Source organism: Sylvia atricapilla, chromosome 2, assembly GCF_009819655.1.
Source record: "Sylvia atricapilla isolate bSylAtr1 chromosome 2, bSylAtr1.pri, whole genome shotgun sequence".
NCBI classification, from domain to species: domain Eukaryota; kingdom Metazoa; phylum Chordata; class Aves; order Passeriformes; family Sylviidae; genus Sylvia; species Sylvia atricapilla.
In genome coordinates, this window is record NC_089141.1 from 99639229 (window position 1) to 99660684 (window position 21456).

A 21456-nucleotide genomic window follows, 5' to 3' on the forward strand; every position below is an offset into this window, starting at 1 on the left:
AATTTTCACCCTGAATAACCTAACAGCATCCTTGTAGTCTTTCTGATTTTTCAGAAGGACCTTCCAAAGGTCCTTTTTTTCCCTGAGTTCAAGCCAAACCTTTCTGTTCAGCCAGGACAGTCTTCTTCTATGCAAGCTTGTCCTTCAGCATGTGAGGACAGCCTGCTCCTGTATCTTTATGTCTAGCCATCCTGGACTCCTTATCTGCAAGGTGATGTAACATCTTCGACTAAATTAGATAGTCATGGAATAAAGAAGTTTTTATGGATACAAGTCCTTCTCTTTCATATAAATAACCTTCAAAATAACCACTGCAAAACTTTCTAGTTTGTCAGACCTGAAGCACAAAAGAAAAGAAGCTGTTGAAGTTTTAGAAGAAAACAAACAAGAAAATAAAAGCCTTTATATTGCTCAGAAGTACTTACAGCAACTTACCAAAATTAAAAATAAAAGGTAGAATTCCACAGAATTTCAGAGAGACTTTAAGAGATTAAGTCAATGATGCACACTATAAAATTAAAAAGTAGCCATCCAAAGGAATATTAGAGCTGTAGAGAATGAAACCACATCTCAGTCCAAGTCCAAAAGGCAGAGGTGATACCTTTAATTGTTACAGTAAAGCAGTATGAAGGAGCATAAGGTTCAACTGACTGAACCCACAGATTCAGATTTCAGAAGTCTTGAAAAGTAGGATGAAACAATGGAGCTAACACCCCCAGCAGAGAGTTTCAACTGGAGTATTCAAGCATGTATCAGCCAACTCCATGTAACATATTAGAAAAACACATTTTTAAGTTTTTATAGTTAACTAGCAGGAATCCAAATACAGGAGTTCTTTTGGGTTTTATTAATAATTGGTTTACATTATCTTTGTCAAGATTTCTGTAGAAAAAAAGATGTTAAAAATTGACTGCATTGCAAAAGAACTTAATGGTATTCATTCCAATTATATCCCAGATTTCTCTCTGATGTTATATATCCTGAAGCAAATACTAGGTTTGGGAAAGATCAACTCTGCTTTTTACCTCCAAGATATGAGCCTTTGAATTTATCTTACTGTAAATTCTAAACTCATATACACAATGTGGAAAAGCTGGCGTATTTCCCATCATTTTTTAAGGGCAGGCTTTCTGTTCAGTAGCTATAGTATCCGATCCACTTTCTGATCCAGCCAGCCAGCCAGCTTCTCTACAAACAAAATGCAGCAAAATTGGCATCAAGCAAATGAGCACTGTGATCCATGGAGTGACACAGTTCGCCTACCTCGGCATTTTGAGCAGCTATGAATAACAGAGGTATGGAAAGAGATGGGAGGTTCCACTGCAGCATGCCTGACCTCTAGGTAGATTAATGAAAGGCCAGTAAGAGGCCTTGAGTGTCAAATGTAGGGATGACAGCAGACTGTTTAGGCACTGAAGCCTTAGCAGGAACTGGATGTTTTGTTTTCTTGAGGCTCTTCTGGGAATTAGAAGCCAGTTGTTCTGTCTCATACATAACAAAATGATGTAATTGGACACAGTAGTAGGAACACTCTGTTTTCAGGGCAAAGGAGTCTGAGTTACTCCTCACTCCCTCCTCCTTTATCTTTCATAACTTTAAGAAAAAACTATTAGTGAGCAAGAAAGGCAGCAAAATCTGCAAAGCATATCCCTGAGCAGATCAGAAGGAAAACGAGCTGTTTGAAAGACCATTTCCCACAATTACTCCATTTTGCCTTCAAATGATATTTCAAAACAACTATTTTAAGACAACTGTGTCTCAATGGAACCAGAACTTTTTGGGGGCAGATCTTTCTTGTTAACCAACCCATGACTGACCGCTACAAAATTGCCTCCAGATTTTCAGCAGAGGACATTGCCCTAATGGGAAACACACAATGCTAGAGAACACTTTGCCTGTTAAAATGCACAGAGTACAAATTCAAACCTCTGGAACCATGGAAAACCACTTATTTTAATTATTTTTTATTCAAGTAACTGCATTTTACAATGAACTACTGATCTTAAAATGTATTTTAAAGGGTACACTGACTCCATCTGCAAAAGATCCACTAGCAAACAAAGAATAAAATCAGTATGTGTATTCATGTTTACTTGAGTGAGGTATCTTACGAGATACTGCAGATCTACTTAAACATTTGTTTTGCTCCAAATGAAGCAACTACATTCGAGCGTTATTGAGTGCTCCATGCTTATTAGTTTGTACGAGAAATACAAGTTAGATGTACAATGTATCTCTGAAATTAAACCAGAGCTTCTTTTGTGAAGACACAGAAGTTGATAATCAATGCAGAACTGTGTATAATCACAGCTACAGGAAATACAAAGATGTGAATACATTACATATACACAAAATAATAAGATGTATAATTTTAAATATGTTATCATTTGGAACATTTTAATTTTACATCCTTTTCTGCTTTAACTGTACTTTTACGGTTTTTTAATATGCACAGAAGAGATATCCTGCCTCCACTCACGATAATAGATACAAAATCATTTCAAAAATCACAAACAAAAAGAAAGAAAACAAGGAGGAAAAAAATAACTAACCCCCATTATACTTCAAAAAAGCCTTTGTAAATGATGTGCAAATATCTTGCTGCAAGAGAAAGTATGTATCAGATGGGATAAGTCAGTATCATCAACTACCATGTCTTACCAGTTAAGTAGGAAATACTCAACCATTTTGCTGTGTCTCTCTCATTGACATTTAAACCGAGATTCTTCACTTCATATCTGAGGCAGACTAAGGCTAGACATGCGCTCAGTTACTGCAGCTGAGCTGCAGCACAGGAAAAAGCATTATTTTATCTGTGAACTACACCAGCCTAAGAGCAAGCTGCCACAGGAGGCCACACCACTGCCCAGGCCACGGCCGCCTTCCACTCAACCCTTCCCTGTGCTCATCCAAATGCACAGAGTCACTCCAGAGAGGTAAAACAAGACTCTTCACCAGAATGTTTTCTTTTACTCATTAGCCAGCCAGGGAAAGGGAGCAGGGGGTGGGCTAGGACTCACTGCAGGGATGAGGAGGCAAGGAAAGCAGGAGAAGCAGGAGCAGCACAACTTCCACTGGCAGCTAGCCATAAACTCAGTTGAGTTGTATCATCAAGATGCACCCTTACTCTCTTAATGAACCCAGCCTAGAGTTAAGAGTTGCTTCCAATTTATCTCCTAACCCATTTCAAGGGAATTGGTTTTCTGTTCAGCAGCCCTACATGAAGCAGGAGGCTTCATTTGTCACCTGTGTGCCTGAGCCCCTTCACAGAAAAGGCTGCAGGTTTAGGAGAAGCACTGCTGGAACTTGCAGTAGATCTTCCTTAAGTGCAAAATCTGTGCCAGTGATCGATAATTAACATACTTCCACCCTGACCTGTCAAAGGCTAGAAACAAACCAGGCACATATGTTGTACTCAGTCCTTTTTGACTGGAAATACTGAAACCATAAATAATCCTCATATATAATTCTGACACAATGTAATTACCTTCACATGGATGAGCATCGTTTCTGGGAAGCTTAGGGGAAAGAGGAGCAGTGTATGGTGGAGAGTCCTGAGGGTATCGTTTAGCACTCCTGTTTTCAGGTATTTCTTCTTTGGCTGTGAAGAGGAAGAGTCCCTATCTATTATTCTAGCATAAAGCTGCTCATGGGCCAAGTCCAGAGACAGAAGCAAAGACAGACATCAGCCATTCACCAGGTTCCACTTCCTGTGTCATACAGACTCAGTCACTTCAATACAAAATTTGAAAGCTGAATTACCTTGACTCTGTCTACTTTCCTGAATAGTTAAAACTAAGACGTTTCATATGATAAAATTACAAACATAATTTCTCCATTGGAAAGAGGAAAACAAAATTCTACATCAGCATCCAGAACACAGACTCAGCTATCAAACAGCTCTGCAGAAGCTTCGTTCCCAATATAAATCTTGTGAAATTATCTTGACAACATGGCTATCTCAGCTGTGACTCCTGGCTTCACCTGGGACTTGTAATACCAGGTCCTACAAACAACCTGTTGGGAGATCTTGGGCAAGTAATTTCATCTCCCCCTTCTATGTTCTGGGTGCAGCAAAGGTATTGGACAAAATTTCACAAGCAGCCAATTTCACAAGTTTTTCTACTAGGTAACTGAACTGCACATAGTAGAATGTAAAATTTTTCACCCTAAGTAAGATGAAAAGAGAAAGAAAAGACTTTGTACTTGTGTTGGAAGGGTTAGACTGAACTCCCTTTCAGGGAAGTGCCTTCTCATAGACAGCAAGCATCTTTTGATAAGTTTATTTTATGAGGCGTACATAAATTTAACAAATGAAACGTAAAGTTTTGAGCTTGTCTTTTTAGCAGTACCACAGTGGTAAAGTACAGATGTTTTCTGGCTTGCCTACAAGAAGAGGTTTGCTAAACATAATTATTTCTGCACATGTGGTATGACCTATCCATTACTGTCAAAGCATTTCCACACTGGAACCAATTCACTAAGAACTGAAGTGTATTAATTTCAAGCAATTCATGTCACAGAAAGACTAAGAGGTTGCATTTCATAAAGCCTCCACATTCCTCAAAAATATTAGCACTTGAAAATAACCAGTGATTAACAGTACCTGGCTTATTCCTATCGTATTCCATAGGACTTTGTGCACATCCCATGTAAGGGCTGAAAGGCTGGCTACTGAAGAGATTATCACACTGCAGACTGTGGCAGAGTTTCTCCAAGAAGCGTAGGACAAACGATGCACTGTTTACAGAAGGAAGATTGATGGCATGCTTTTCCCCATCAAAGGAAGCTGTGAATAAGAAGATTATGTCAAACACCCCCCAAGCATCATGAAGTACAGTAAAATACCATCATTAACTAGAAGGAGAAGACATCCATATTTAAACCATGTAAGATATGAGAGGAGCAAACAATCATTCTGATAGTTTAAAAAATTTATATCCAAAGGACTGATTTCACCTTCCATTGGACACATGCCAGTTTAAATTTGCTGTACGGGAACTTATTTTAATAAAATAATATTGGATTCACACCAGTATAACAAAGCTTACAACTATTCCCTCACCACCAAAACTTTATGTGCAATTTCCATCACTTATAAAACAGCAAGCTCTCCATCACCTATTTGCAAAAAAAAAAGCCCCAAAATCCTCCAAAAATCAACAAAAGCCCTAACAGTTATTTTTTAAAATAACCCACCACTACCACCAACAAAAAAGTCAAAATAAAAAAAACAAAACAAAACCTGAAGAAATGAAACAAACAATTTTAGGGTTTTTTTGGGGTTTTTTTTCAGTTTCTAACTGAATGGAGAATACTTGTGGTAAGCTGCTGGCTTCCATTATCATTGCAATTCTGACTCAAACTGTTTTGCCATTTGCTATTTTATCACTAGAGAAATCTATTCTGCTGTCAGCACTACAGTGGTCAAGCTCCCATTTATTTCAACAGGAGTTAGGTGGCAGAGATACCACAGCAGCCACAAATGGATCTGTTGTCTTTTAAGCTGAGTGATTACAAAGAGCCTGGACATGTGCCTACGTCTTTTCCTTGTTGACCTCCTTCCTTGCCCTCAAACAGTGTGGCAGCTGAGGATATTTTTCTTTTTTGTGAAAATTAGTAAGGTTTGGAAAAGACTCAGTGCTACAGATACATGGATAAATAATTACCATTACATCAGCTGAAACTTTTAGTTACTTGTGATTAGGAAGACTTTAGAACAAAGCAGGAACAAACTTGTAACTTAAGCTTAGGGCTGAAAAGAAGTGACATAAACACCAGGTTTATGCATCAATTTGTCTTTTTGGTTTTCAGCCTGTCATGCAGCTTTCTGTTGTTAACATAATTTCCAAATTACAAGCAGAGCTTTAAAGGATCACATTTTGTTGGTAGCAGATGCTTAAAAAAAAAAAAAAAAAAAAAAAAAAAAAAAAAAAAAAAAAAAAAAAAAGGCAGAAATGACAAGAAAGCCTTTATTCACAGATCTGAATTCAGGAATATTTCCATATTGTGTTACAAAAGAGACAGATAATATACACAAAACCAAAGAAAATGCCTAAGTCTAGCATATTTTAGGCTTCCTTAGGAAATCTGAAGTGTCAATTACTTACACTATTGATGTAAGGAAGCTTCTGATTAGAGTTAATGTGAGCTTACCAGCCAGCACCAACAACAATGTGCTGCCTCTCCCACCTGCTTTCATGACAGACTGACCAGTGCAAGTGCTTGAAGTTTAAGAGTCAGTACTACAGGAACAAAGTGTTTCCATGGCCTATTACGTTTTTTCCAGGCTCCAATGTCCAAATGAAATGCTAATGATTAACAACCCCACGTGTGGCTCAGACACAAGGTCCTCTACATCCTGTTTGGGGAAGGGGTCTCCAAAGGCAAATTTCTGCTTGGAATTCAACCAGTTCTGGAGAGCAAATGGGCTGTGAGACCTACCATAGCTTGACCTCCTGATAAATTTAGTGCAAGTAGTAGTCAGCTACACCAGAAATTTAAAATGCTCTATAACAGCCTTATGGATCTTCCTATTCCTAATCTTTCCCCATTGCCTTTGGGGAAATGACTAATTCTATACCCCTTATTTTCTCATTGAAAAAAAACATTGAAAAGAACAATGTTATTCAAGAGTTGTCAGGAGGATAAAGCAAGAAAAAGCTGAGGTGTTGTGACTGCCCCAGCAAAACATTCCATGAAAAAAATCCATAAATAAAGATTCAGTGCAGCTCCCCTGAACTCCTAACATCTGAGGGTAACCATACAAACTCCAGCCAAAGGTGTGGGATTCCACATCCACAGGCTCTGGATCCAGCTGTCTACTCTGTTTGGGAAAAACATAAGCATCTTACTTCCCAGATAAATGCTAGGAGAAAAAATAAAAAGGAGTACCTCTGAGATGCAATAACCTCAATTCTAATGATATATAAAAAGGGACTGGAGCTTGCATGCGCAACCCCAGCCCTCAGGATGAAGAGCCATACTCATTTCTTCACCTTCCATTCTTTAAGTATGTTTTACTTACCGGGTTCTAGTTGGGAGAAAGACTGAGAAGGAAATAATCAGAGAAATGTGTTTTTCTAATAGTGATGAAACTCATCCAAGACTCTGATTTTAATTCTCTGTGTGAGAAAATTTATCTGAGCTTCAATCTATTTCATCCCACCAAACACCATAGTCTCTGTGCTACAAAGAGAAAAAGGGGCTGACACCAGCACCATTAGTGGGATTGCTAATCAAGCCTTTGATTTCCTTTCTATTTGCCAGAGTTGAAAGCTTATGCATTAAACAAAAATAATATAGTTTGTGTCTTTGTTTGAGAAAGAAAAGATGGAAAAATTCCAAATTTAATTTTATTCAAAACAATTCTTTTCTTTGGCAGCTGAACCAAAAGAACCCACTAATTATTCCATGTATTCTAGCAAGATTATTTTATCCATGCCCTCATCAGCACACAGTTTCCTCCTACAGTAGGTATAATACTTTCTATAAAAGCATCAGTTCACAAAAGACTTAAGATTTCTTTGCTTATTCTCTGCCACAACATTTTTTTTTCTTGACAGTCTAAAAAAAAAACCCAAACAAAACCAGAACAACAAGCCACCCTCCAAACCCACTTTAAGGCTACAACTGTAATTCTTTATTTTATTCTACTGTTGTTTCCCTCTTCTTCCTTGTTATTTACATGCACAGCTAGATGTAATGTGCTACATTAATCAAAGTCATATTTTATGCTTCACAAAATTTATCGCACACAAATTTTTGACAAAATGACAGGGAGTGTTTGCTCAGCCACTTCTCAGCTACCTGTTTGACAAGCCAAGGAGAAGGGAGAGCTCAAGAACATTAGAAACCCACTGGGGCCTTGTGGCTCACTATCAGCCAGGCCAGGACTCTGCTTCTGGAGCACTCCACATCACCAGGTTCTCAAATCCAGAATACAGGCCTTGGAGTGAAGCCAGGTGCACAACAGTAAATCCTTTTTGTACAGAAATTTTGAATGCAAACAAGGACAAATACATAAAGAATCTGAAATTTCTCTCTCCTGATTGAAATTATTACTTTTAATTACGCGGTCACAGCCCAGAGACTTCACTGGCCTGTGATTTAGCCCCTTATAATAAACAATAACAAATAGAATATTGGCAATGAACATCTCCGAGCAGTTTGCTCTAGAAAATTGACTTGTCTGAAATATGTACAGCAAGGTACCAATAATATAACAAACGCTCATATATATTGAAAAACTAAAGCAGTACCAGTTTCAAAACCACATATAAATGATGCCATTAAACCTCTACTACACAGCAGAGAAGTGGCATCCATTTTGTGCACAAACTCAGGGGGATGCCTAAGCAAGGCTCACTATAGTTCTGCCATACACAGTGTTGGGGTGCTGCTCTTTAAGTACAGTTAGACAGCAACATCTTTATGAGTACTTAACTGAACCTCTATTACACTAATCATCTTTCACATCTGGTATTAATGCAAAGAGATGAAAGTAATGCCAAGTCTTTTACCGCCACCAATGGAATTATGAATTGATGTGCTAACTGTTATACATAGAATATTTCCTAGCCCAGAAGGAAAAAAATGTCAAGCAGCAGCTATTCAGATTGAGACACAGAGATAATTTATCTACAGGCTTGCCATCAATATGTAATAGAAATAAACCTACTCCATAATAGGTGACATAGGTGGACTAAGAGCGACCTAAGATACTGCTACGGTTGTGGGGGGTGGGGTAAGGGAAGCATCAGCAACTTTAACACGTGGAATCACTTGCCTGGAAGCTAAACAGATTAGTTTGAGACTTGTCACCCACTTGGTTAATGCTTTAAGAACACAAACATCATGCATGGATAAGATTATGCGAATGGCTTGAACTAATAAAGCTGATTATTTCACTTGTAGTGAGCTTACTTGACAAATGTTTGGCTACAGCTGCTAAATGAGCCACACAAGCTCTACTTAGTGTAAGAAACTATCTGTATTGTACATTTGTAATTTAAACACTGCTATTGCTACATTTTAATTTAAATCTAAAGAATTGCTCAAATCACTCTGAACTCAGAATAAGCTAAATCACACATCATCAATGTTCACACCTGTGTTTACACAGCTACAAAAGTTATATAAATTCATTGCAGCTACTTCAGTTCTTCTGCCCTACCTCAAGTTCAGTAAGTAAAGAAACAAAAGAAACAGCATCTTCACATACCAGTTATCATTTCCCCTCCATGATGGCCAGATTTCAGAAATCCAAAGACTGTTTTGGCTTGATAGGCACAATCCACACAAGCCTGTACAGCCTGCTGAAGTACCACATTGACAGGACCTGGTCCAAAATGGTCTGGAAGCTGCTGAACCTTCTTCTTATCCAGGTGAGGTCCAGAATTTCCATGTTTGTTCACATAAACACACACTGAAAAGGTACAAGCAATATTTACTGCCAAGGAACCAAGACATGCTTCAAAGTCAGAACTGCATATTGTCATTTTAGTTTTAATCCTGCAGAAAAATTATACTGGTCAACTCAAGAAGCTGAGCATGCACACATACTTTAAGAGCATGCAGAAAGTGCTCTTCTACCATGGTTCCCCTGACTGAATCCTAAACTCACTTTTTTTCCAACTTTCTGAAGCCTTCTTCTACTTCACTAATGTAACAAAGCTGACATGATTTGTGCTTGTCTTTTGACTAATCTCTGCTCATACACTGGTTCCTGTAAGGTACAAATTACTGGCAGGTACTCCAAACTACCAAGTCACAATTCTACAAAGCAGGCCCTACCAAGTTACTGCCTAACCTTTTTCCTATTTGAGAAGCTGCAACAAAAAGAACCCTATATTATATACCTGCCATTGATGCTCATTCTGAAGCATCTATATGGCACTAACATATACATCACACAGAGTGGCTACCCAAAGCCTGTAGCTTCAGAGGACCCGAACCAATCACATGATTTCCACACTGCAATTTGGCCTTGTCTGTTACAGAAACACTTCTTTACAAACACTGTAACATGGTTTAAAGGGTAGCACAAAACAATCATATAGGACTTTTGTAACTGCTTTTTAAAGAGACAATGTGAAACTGTCTTCCAAAACAGCTGCCAAGGCAGAAGAACATGGAAACATGTGAATGATGATTTTTTTCCTCTGGTTCATCCTGGCTGCCACATGACCAAGAATGCACCCAAGACATTATTACAGCTTAATGAAAAAATGTGCCTCTGTGGTGACTGCGCAAACGAAACATTCTATTACACAAAAGACTGACATATTTTCTGAAGTTTAGTTTGATTTTAGATAAAAACCCTGAGCTTTTAAAACTAAAGTATTTCTGCAAGAGTTTTAATGATGCAATGTCTTCATGCATATCTGTTTACTCTCTGATGCCTGCAAATGGAAGGAAACCTATTTGTACAAATAATCAAAGCTACAAATCAACAATAATAGCACAGCATCTTCTGTCTGGGCTCAACAACAACTGCCTTGGAAATAGTTTATTTTCCTAGGAAAAAGGTATGTTTTTTCCCCTCATCCATAACTGAAACTGGGCGTGAGAAAAGCCTGACAACTTCTATTGTAAAAACAGGTTTTAAATGTAAAAAAGCACCTCAAGCAAAATTACTGTCATTTATGGAGTTTTTTAAAAGCTCTGAGATTTTGGCTGACAATATATTAATTGTTTAATTGTTTCACTATAGGGTTACCAGTTCCTTAATGGGTTAGTTCATTTATTAGCTTATTTCTTTTCTGCAAATCCTTTTTAATACACATTTCATTATATTTAGAGACCAAAAAAAAAAAAAAAAAAAAAAAAAAAAAGCAAACATGAGGAGAGAGGAATGCATGCATTCCTTCTCATTGCCTTTACTGGGTTTTAACAGTTGTTTCTTTTCATGTAAGGCTATATAGAGATAAAATCTCCATTTTGTTATATTACAGTACAGCTTGCATGGGATCAGAATATCATATGGGCTTTTAGCTGCATGTGTTCCCATTTCATACATGAAGGAGTGGGATAGACATGAAAGAACAATTCAGTTTCCTTCTTCAGACAGGAACAAACTGCCAGATCTAGTAAATCTATCAAAAGACCCTGTGCCCCAGCACTTATTGCTATAATGTGGGCATCAAAATACTAGTTCTGAAAACTAACTCTGGCTCCTACAAGTATCTTTAAAAATAAGGTAGCTGGATAATGATTTACAGTAGTAAATTTGCAGCACATTCTTCATAAAAGGCAACTGCTTGACATGGAAGCCATTTCACAAGCCTTCTTTTTCTTTGTCTTTTACCTGTGGATATCACTGCTGCAGTTGCACCAGACAAACTGATTCCATCTTTAAGTATATGCGTAGTGCCATTTTCCCCCCCAGGAGATGGTTGAGGAGAAGGAGATGTAGGAGTCAGCTGCTCTGGTAACATCTTTTTCTATTAAGAGAAAAAACAAAACAAAACCCAGAGTCAAAATGTTTTTAAGGAGTCTGCACAACCTTTCTGCTATTAGTTACCATCTTAATGAATGTGTGTATTCTTTACTAGAAAGTACCACACAGAGCACAGAAGCGAAAGTTCAGGAAAGGAACACCAGAAACTGTCAGTTTGCAGTTACACCTACTTTAGTAACGCAGTAGAACACAAATTACTTAGAAAGGAACCCACCTTTACCTAAAAAATGGGAAAAGAAAGAGCTTTATATACTAATTCATGACTCTTCTAAAAATTTTAGGAAAAGGTATTTCAGGGAATTTTCCTGTCCAAGCCCTTCCAGCTGGGTTTATCATAGCTCAAGTTAAGTTAGCTGGGCTGTGTATGTATTGACATAAAAAACCTATGTCCCATCTAGGTGTCAACATTTCCAGTGTACCTGTATTTTCCCTCAACTTGTTCTCAAAGGGGTTGAAATTGTCAAGTAACCAACCACATCCAGGAATTTTCAGGTACTTCATGCAATATATCAAACAAGCCTGTAGTTACAATCCAGTCATGCTGGTTGCCAAAACCTTTTCCTTTCCCAAAGCAAACTTATTTGCAGCTTATCATATGACAGATAACCAGAGTTCACAGCACAGTGATTTAGAGATTGGTCCATGTGCATTACCTTGTCCACCTGAGGAAAGGAGAATTTTGTTGTAACTTGGTTTGGATTGGGTTTTAGAAAAGAGATGTGCACATAGAAGACATTTCACAGAATTACAGAATATGCTGAGTTGGAAGGGACCCAAAAGGATCATTGAGTCCAACTCCTGGCCCTGCACAGGACATCTCTAAGAGTCAGACCATGTGCCTGAGAGCTTGTCCAAACATTTCTCAAGCTCTGTCAGTTGGTGCTGTGACCACTTCCCTGGGAAGCTGTTCCAGTGCCCAGTCACCCCCAGGGTGAAGAACCTTTTCCAGCCTAAACCTTCTCTGACACAACTTCAGTCCACTCCTTTGAGTCCTTGGTCAGCAGAGAAGAGATTAGTGATGTGTTTTGACATACTATGAAAATACATCAAGATAAAAGAAATAATAAATCAGACTTCATCGCTTTTGCCTTGACCACTTATTCTGGCATGAGAACAGATTACATTTTGACTCTCTTACCTTGCAAAAATTAGGAATATAAGAGATTACACAAGGCTTGACACTGCTGAATGCAGCAGAGACTTGTGGTCATGTGGTAAGGAATTACCATTAAAACTGATACATAGTGAAGTAAAAATTCAGTCAATTTGCTAAGGAAGGCTAAGCCATCTTCCATTTAGCAGTATTTACCCTTTAGAAGCAGCCTGTTTTCCAAGTAATGTATTGAAAACCTTCTAGAAAGCAATCAGAATACACTCCTTCCTAAAAGAAGCAGTGCTTAACTTCTTCACAACATGTAGAAAGAAGAAATTAACTTTCCTCTGAAATCTAGGGCACTTTAAAAAAACAAAAAAAGCTGTGCCACTTACATTTCAGAGAAGATAGCTTTGGCTGGAGAAAGTACTTGACATTATGGCACTGGGTGGAATCACCATGAACACAAGGAATACACTGCCATGGCTTGGCATTGCATTGTGAATGAGATGAGGTGGCACAGGTGGCACAGAACCAAGTAGTGATGTACTACGTGTCAGGAATTGACCATCGTAACATTGGATGACAGAAAGGTCTCCATCCTTAACACAGACAAAAAAGTGCACTTGGAAAGACCAAGGTTTTGATCTGAAGTCCAACATTCCTGAAGGCTCCCTGTAGCAGGGATTCTTGTGGGAGGGGTACCACACTACCAAAAATGAGTGGTCCAATTGAGAGAAAAGATGAGGAAATGGGAAAAATGTAGGCATGAAAACAAAATACAAACACTAAACCAAGAGGAACCATCCACTCTCCACACCAATGCATACGTGTGGTGAGACTAGCTGGCTGTTTCCTACCTTCTCCCTCAGAAGGGAATATAGCACACTCTTCTTGCTCAGCTGAGACTCTCATTTTGCACCGCCCAGTGACGGGCAGCCAGCAGTGAGCCCACTGCTGTGTTGTTTCATGAGACAGGACACACTCCCAGCAGGGCTGGGTACAGTGGCTTGGTCTGGCCCCTGCCACCTGGAAGGGCACACAGCTGTCTGCCTGCAGAGAGTAAGGCTCACAGCTTGTACCACCAGGACAAATTCACCAGCTTCATCCTCATGCTTAAAAACTCTTTTTGTGGGGTTGAGTTTAGAGCTGGTACCCACACTCAGACCAAGGGATTTCCTCAAGAAATTCTGAAAGGAATTCCTTGCACTGTTATGTAAGGTGTACTTTTAAAATATAATGAAAGAGATGTACAGAGGTTTCTTTACTATGAAAGAGCAAAAACATACAGTGCAAGCTGTGAGAAACAAATGAAGAACAAAATCCAACACGCGTCTCATATTTACAGAACTTAGAAAAAATTTAAATCAAGGTGAAAAATGATACAGCTAGAACTGTTGAGCTGTTGCATAATAGAAGTTAATATCTGCAAAATGATAAACACTGCTGCATAACAAACCTAAAGGGGCAAAGAAATTCAAACAAGTGCAGAGAGACAGATACCAATGTCCCTAAATACACCGAAAAGCCAGCTCACACTTGAAGCACAACCATTTAGTGCAACATCTGGGGGGTAGGGTTGGGGGGTTGCATCAGCCTAGGGGGGTGGGTGGAAAAAAGAAAAAAAAAAGCACTTTCAAGCCTCTAGGCACATACCACTAGCATATTTGCATATATACTGTGAGGTGTACAGGATGTATAGCTGCACCTTATGTCAGACACACCCTGTCTGTGCAGAACTCCCACAAAGTCCCATTTCCTCTCTTTACCCTTATGCTAACAGGTGCAATAGTCCAAAGAAAAGTTTGCACATATGTATAGCATATTGTCAATTTAACCACTTACCAAAGCAATAACAGCCTTCTGTGAATTCTCAAAAGCAGCTAATTTTTCAAGTTTTTAATGCTAAAGTTAACAAAGTAAAAATCCCAAATTAAATATATAAATCCTAGATTTTGCAAAACCTAACTCTGTTGCCTGGTCTCACAGAAGAAATCAGGAGTACATATAGGTACCTCAGATTTGCTGCCTCAGGAGAGGGAATGTCAGCACTAACATCCATTTGCCAAACAGTATCCCCAAGCACTTCACTCAAACCAGGTATCAAATGCTCCAAGCAGACACTTTCAGACACCCAGAACCCAGAAGCCTCTTCTAATGCCAAGGTGCCTCCAACAACCACTTCAAAACATAGATAAAGCCTCTTGATTTCTTTTTACTGAGAGCTAGAGGACTAAAATCTTACATGCAAGTGCACATCGTGCCACACCTGAATAAGACCTTAAGATATGACAGTCCTGTGTTCAGTGTCCAGACTGATGAAGAACACCCCACCCATCAGCTAAGTCTGGATAGGAGCTCCAGATAGAAGCTGGAGCTAGATAGAGACAGATATCTAGATAAATATCTAGATGGAGATAGATAGATAGATGGATAGATAGATAGATAGATGGATAGATAGATAGATAGATAGATTTTCTCGTCTTTAATCTCTGTCGCTGTGCATTTTCATACACCAAGTAAGAGAGAAACAAAACTGGAGACCAATTCCATACTGTTTTGCATGTCTGACTGCAAGGGGCAAGCAGCAGAGAAGAGTACTCAACTTTCAATTTATGGTCCCCAAAATAATTTTTTCTCTTGTGATCACCATTTCAACAAAGTGCTGCTTCTAGTTTAATACTAGAGCTTCAGGCTATGCTGTAATAATATTAGTTCAATAGCACTTCACACGGATCAGCACAATCACTGGAAGGGAGAATCCCCACCTTGCCATTACTCTTCCCACACATCTTCAGGTATGGATCCCACAGCCCACAATGATACAGACTGGAGGAGAAAAGCCCCAAAACTTCTACTTTTTGATTGTTGCGAGGAGGAAAGGGGAATGAAAAAAAAAACCCAAAACACACCAGGAGAAAGCACTGCCCCCCACCTCCTCACTACTGCTAATGCAAAGCAGGAAGGAGCAGAAGGACAGACTCAAATTGCCTGAGGAAAGACATTGCAGGATCGCTACTCTTCTTGGACAGCCTGCTGTGCATGAGCAAGCCTCAGAAAATAGACTGTACTTCCATGGCAATCCAAATTGCCTTAAGTCTGCCCTGCTGTGATCCTATTCTTCCTTGCAGCAGCTGTAGCATTTGTATTTTTTTGGGGTGGAGCAGACAAAGAAGGAAGTAGGAGGGGTGGATACTGTACCAGCTGTCTACCAGGTGAGCTCCCTGAACTGGCTCTCTCGGAGATTGTTAATCTGCCAGTGCTGGTGTCAGTGGCAGCGGGAAGTGGAGTGTGGGGACAGCAGGTCCAGTGTGTACCTGACCAAAATGCTCCACCACAGCTGAAGCTGGAGGCAGATGCCAGCACTCAGGTCTGATGCAGCTGGCAGGGAGAAAGGCATTGTGCCCTTTCAGATCAGGGCAGAATTAGGCCTGCATCTAGAGAAAAAGAAGCTTCCTGCTTCACGGCAGTAGAAGCTCCAGGATTAGTGGTATCCATGAGATCCATTTGGCAAATCCAGTTGTATGCTTAAGAAGTCTAAATTACACAATAAAGCCCTCACTGTTTTTAATTCTTTGTTTCTAAACCTGAAAAAAAAACCCCAAAAAACCAAAAACCGCAAGCTATATATATGGTTCAGTAACAAACTAACCCAAACTAAAAAGCTTAAAGGCTTTCCCGTCTCTCTATTTCAGAATAGCATTTTTCAACACCAATTACTCACCCATAAATAAAACAGTAATCTTGCTTGGATATAAAATAATCCACAGGATCCTATACTAAAAATATTCCAGAAGAGCTATTCTAAATTTTTTCTTGTAGTCAGTTGCTAAAAACAGTAAAGCCCTGAAGGCTGAAGAGAAGACAGAAAATTAAGTAATAATAATAAAAAAACTCACTACAAAATTTTGCAATATAAAGTAAAGTAGTAGATAAGGACTAACCTTTTTTCCAGGTTTTAAACTTTTTTTCCTTGTTTTAAGGTTTTCAGTATGAGAGGTGCTTTTTGTCAGGGGAATATTTTTAGGAGACCTGCCCTTCTTGGGAACTGCAGACTGTCCAGGGGGTTTGCCCCGACCTGGTTTCCTGCCCCGCTGCGCTGGTACTGGAGCAGATTTCTGTGGAGACTGCATTGAACGCCGGGTCACTTTGGAAGGGGAAGATTGGATTTTTGCACTGCTCTTTGTAATGGAAACTGAGGAAAAACAAAAACAAAAGGGAAGGGGGGGAAAACCTCAAAATGAACAATGGAAAGCAACTTTTCTAACAAAGGCTTAAAAAAATAAAACTGTACTGCACAATTTACACTGTAAAATGAACATACTTTTTACTTTGAACTTAAGTGGCTGGCATGAAACTATAGAACTTCATTGAAGCTAAAGAGAGAACTCTTTGTACCCGTTCTTTTAGAGGGGCTTCCCTAAGAGAAAAACATTAAAATAAAAAATTGGGAAAAAAACCCAAGAATTAATCTACTCACCTTATAAATGTTTCCCATAATTTAATTACTATATTTATAAAGTGCCATTCATTAAGAAGGCCTTCAAAAATGCTTCACAAATTATACAGCCTATAATACATCCCTTTTTGGCTAAGAGCATTTTCCACAATTACAATACATGCAAGCTACTTCTAGGGAGCTACAAAACAATTCAAGCATCAAAGAAAATCATCCCTGTGACAAGGAGAAACTGATGGCACACAAAATGTTCTTCATGAGTCTGAGATGCTGGTGTAGAAAATTAAACTCATATAACCATATCCAGATTTTTCTACCTGATGCCATTTTGAAAAAGGGATTCCAAAAATCAAACACAAAGTATCACTTTTCTTAATTTTTAACACTGAAGTGATTTTCTCCCATGAGATGAGTTCATCTCCCATGCCAATCCAATTTGGGATCCATCCCAATCTGGTGTGAGGCTCTAAGATTTAACCAGATTTTATTAATTTAAAACTTCCTAGTGAAACAGGTCTTTTCCACCTAACTTGCTCTTCTCCTGAAATAACGATGGTTTCACTTTAACAATTCCTTTCGACATGGACAGATTAGAACACCAAAAGGATGCCAAACAGAACATGAGGACATATCTTCAATGAAAAGATGTACTGCACCCTGCTACAGCAGCACCTGTGGCAAACAAAAAACAAATACTAAGTCCCTGTGGCCAACAAATACTCCATTCTATTGGCCCAACCACTGGTAGGCAGACAGATGGTCACCTTCGTTGAGAGGTATGGGAAAGAAACACACAACATATTTCAAATAATTTGAAACCTTTACACTAAAATTAGAGAGCTTTCTAGTGTCCCACTGTCCCTATCACATCCTTTTGCATCTTGCTGATCATGAAACTCACGTGATTCACCCTAACCTTAAATACCATAAACTCAATGCAACGTAACTTAGAGAAGTATTGCAAGTTAGAGTTAAAGCAGACTTTGACTGTGTCGGTCACCAGTGTCTGATTCAAAGCCCTAATTCATACTAGATATGGAGGGTAGGGGGCTGTTAATTCTAGATTTTTGTGAATTTGGAATATTTCTTCCCTGAAAATATTAGTATGTTGAAGCTTTCTGGTAAGCAAGTAAAATAAAAATTAAAACACAAATATACTTTTGAAATGAGAGTGAAAAAATACAATATTTAAAGACTGAGTAACAATTTCATGTCTAGCTCTATTAATTATATTTAACCTAACAGTCCAGCACCTTGCTTTACAACTGTTCCTTTAACTCTGTATCTTTATTTAGGAGTTAACTGTTATAAAGTATTTGCAATAGAAAGTGTCACTGTAAGATGAAATACACACTGCACACAGACTCCTTATAAAATACAAGTACTACTGACACACATTTCTAAAGCAGTAGGAGCATTTACATACATTGCTTTTTGCCTGATTCGGTTACTAATCTAATATTCCTAAATGGCAGTTCAGAAGAAATCTCTTCATTTTAGCTGGTTGCAATCCTAATACATCAAATGTAGACGTGATATCCCCAGGTATCTGAGAAGGACCATCTTCTCGATGTACAAAGGGATCATTTTCCTTTTATTCATGTATGCCAAAGCATACTTCCATATGCAATGACAACTTAAAATAAGATGAACAGAATTTTAACCAAATGCTGGCAAAGCATTACACTTATGCTCCTGAATTGCTGAATGACAACTCATGTTAAGCTGTATATCTGGAAAGCAAAACAGTATCAACTGTGTGCTGTACAAGACAATACTAAATATTGTATTATACTTTCAACAATATAAAATGCAGCTCTTTTTATTTATTTGTGCTACACAACTATGCATAGAACAAAACAACTATGACCTTGTAAAGAAATATTGTTTAACAAATTCTTTGTTCTTCTGCCTATGCTGAAATCTAGCAAATGCTTTCTATTTTTGCACAGTAAAGACACAGCTGTTGTTAAATTCACACTATTTTCAAGTCAACAGGTTCTAGGAGCATGGTTATGAGTTCTGGACACTGGGCAACCCCCTTTCCCTTCCAGAAGGACATTTACCAGACAAAGAGTAACAATACAAACAGCTTCAGCCACTTCATGCTGCCCTCTTGAACCACACGCATCAAGCACTATCTTATCTCAGCATCTTCCTACCTGTATATGTCAGAGGACCAAATATGAGCAGCACGAACCATTAAGGGGGTAGGGGGAATCAGGTCCCACTTGGTATTTTTCCTTCTGCCTAGGGCTGAAGCTGCTTTTTTTTAATAGGCAGGACTGCAACAAAGCCGATGCAGCCTGGGCAGCCTCCCAGAGATAGCAGCAAATGGGGAAGCTGCTATTTGCATTTGTTGATTTAAGAGAGGATGGGGGGGAGCAGGGAGTGGGAGACTGCTAAAGTAATTCCCATATTGTCTGCAGGCTGTATTGACAGTGATCATCAGTCACCTGCTCATACTTCCCTCACCCCGGCCTTCAGAGGGAGACCAAAGGTTACACTGGGTCACAGGATCTAGAGGGAAATGAAAAGACATGCAAAATCAAGCTGCCAACCCACTGCATCTGTAGACAGAGTTATCCCCACTAGGCCACATGTTCCAAAAACTAAGACATTTTAATAGTCTCATGAGGACTTGTTAAAATATAACGATGAAGAGAATAGAGAGGAAAAATGCCAAGCTCTGCTTGCAATTACTGCAGTATTTAGCTGGGATATTTACAACCAAAAAAGCCCATTTGCCTTTTGAGAATGCTGCTTTGCATCACAAAGGTCCTCTCATTTGCACAAACAAAATCGAGCATTTGTGTCATGTTGCTCATCTACACAAATATCCACCACTCCAGTTTCAGGAATGGGATGCATTGCATGGCTTTCCTTCCCAAATATCTTGTTTAGAGCTAAAATCTGTATAGGCACCTTCAATAACTGAAGAACAGAGGTCACACTGTGCAGATATACTTTACCATAAAAATGACAGCAACAGGGCAGTGCTTTCAAAGTTCACAGAGCACCAGTTACAGTGCCACGTTTGTGGGGGCTATAGGTATACAGCCCTTCATGCAACTCATAGCTTTCATACTTTCAAATATTTCTCTTTCAAAGCATTCTTTCTACCCGCCCCCCCTCGCCCCAAATGGTTCTATGAGAATCCCAACACCTGCGAACTTCCGATTTAATATAAGAGAATCCCCAAATCCTGTATCTTGGAACCCACAAGCTGGAGATGAATGGCCACAAACTCAGTCCCTCGCTGAAACAAGCAGATCCACTGCCATCAGCTGAGCCTATTTGCATGAAAAGGACCCAAAAGGTTACACTTCACATGAGGGCCAAATTCTGCTTGCAGAAGCAGAAAAACTGCCTAGACACAGGCAGAACTGCAAAATATGACCCCAGAATGTTATCTCCAAGATCTCTTGCCAGAATAAGTAAGATATTTAAGACGACTGTGAAATCTGAAGCTACTGAAATCTCCAGTACTTGGGAAGGGGATGGAACAGATGACAGCTCAAAAGCCTGAATTCTCATGCAATTCTAATTAGTAAAATTCCCTCAAATAATCAGCAGTGACAGTTTCACTCCATGTTTTATGGAAAGCGGGGAAAAAAAAGGGTTCAGATTTGTAATATTTAAACATTATAAGTCTCCCATTCAGTTAGTGTCACAGAACTGCAATTACAAGACAAGACTTAAAACAGCTGATGGGAAATTACACAAAACAAGGTAGGGGCTCACTGCCATGCATTCTGTGAACACAGAATTGCTACCTGAGGTGAAGGTGTCAATTAGGCCAGTAAAAAAAGTAGTTTCACTATTAAAACCAGGTTTTCTTCCAAGAGAGAAATTATTCTATTTGTACTTATTGTTCCTATGCTCCTCCAATACATAAACCCAAGTTCCTCTGAGAATATAAAAAGCTTAGTCCTTCTGCCATGTACAGACAAAAAAAGAGACAAAGAGATGTAGGAACTTACCCTAAATTCATGTGAGCATTCCACAGGAGAAGTAATGGAAAGATATCTCCTGAATTCTAGCCTGGAATTTTAACTATAAAATTAACCTTCTTTAATATAGTCAGTTATTATCATGATAGTTTTGACAACCGGCAAAGGAAGTGGAAAAGATTAGCAATTTTTCAAAACAGCTTACTGCCAAGGATTATAAAAATTTATGTCCTTATGTCTCAATTGAACAACAGAGCCATACAAAAGCATAACTATCTGTAATATATTCCACCTCTTCCTATCTGTGTTTGGATTACTTCTGGTTATGAGATAGCTGTAAGATACTAATTGATATGTTGCTGTGATACAAAATCAGTTATAATTCCTTATTCTGCTATCTAAAAAGCAACATCACACTTGGAAACTTCAATGTCCACCTCTGCAAGACATGGACACTACAGCTTGACATTTTCTTCTTTCTAGATTTTAG

The 21456-nt window shown here is 38.8% G+C and overlaps 1 protein-coding gene across 1 annotated transcript in view; it reads right to left on the minus strand.

The window, feature by feature from the left end:
- The window catches only part of SCML2 (Scm polycomb group protein like 2), a 71765-nt gene that overhangs the window by 7343 nt on the left and 42966 nt on the right, over positions 1 to 21456 (minus strand). Inside the window, exons 8-12 of the mRNA XM_066313929.1 lie at positions 16499 to 16749; positions 11309 to 11444; positions 9224 to 9427; positions 4607 to 4789; positions 3488 to 3601 (exon numbers count right to left, since the gene is read on the minus strand). Of these exons, the coding sequence (XP_066170026.1) occupies positions 3488 to 3601; positions 4607 to 4789; positions 9224 to 9427; positions 11309 to 11444; positions 16499 to 16749 (888 nt within the window). The remainder of the gene's footprint in view (positions 1 to 3487; positions 3602 to 4606; positions 4790 to 9223; positions 9428 to 11308; positions 11445 to 16498; positions 16750 to 21456) is intronic.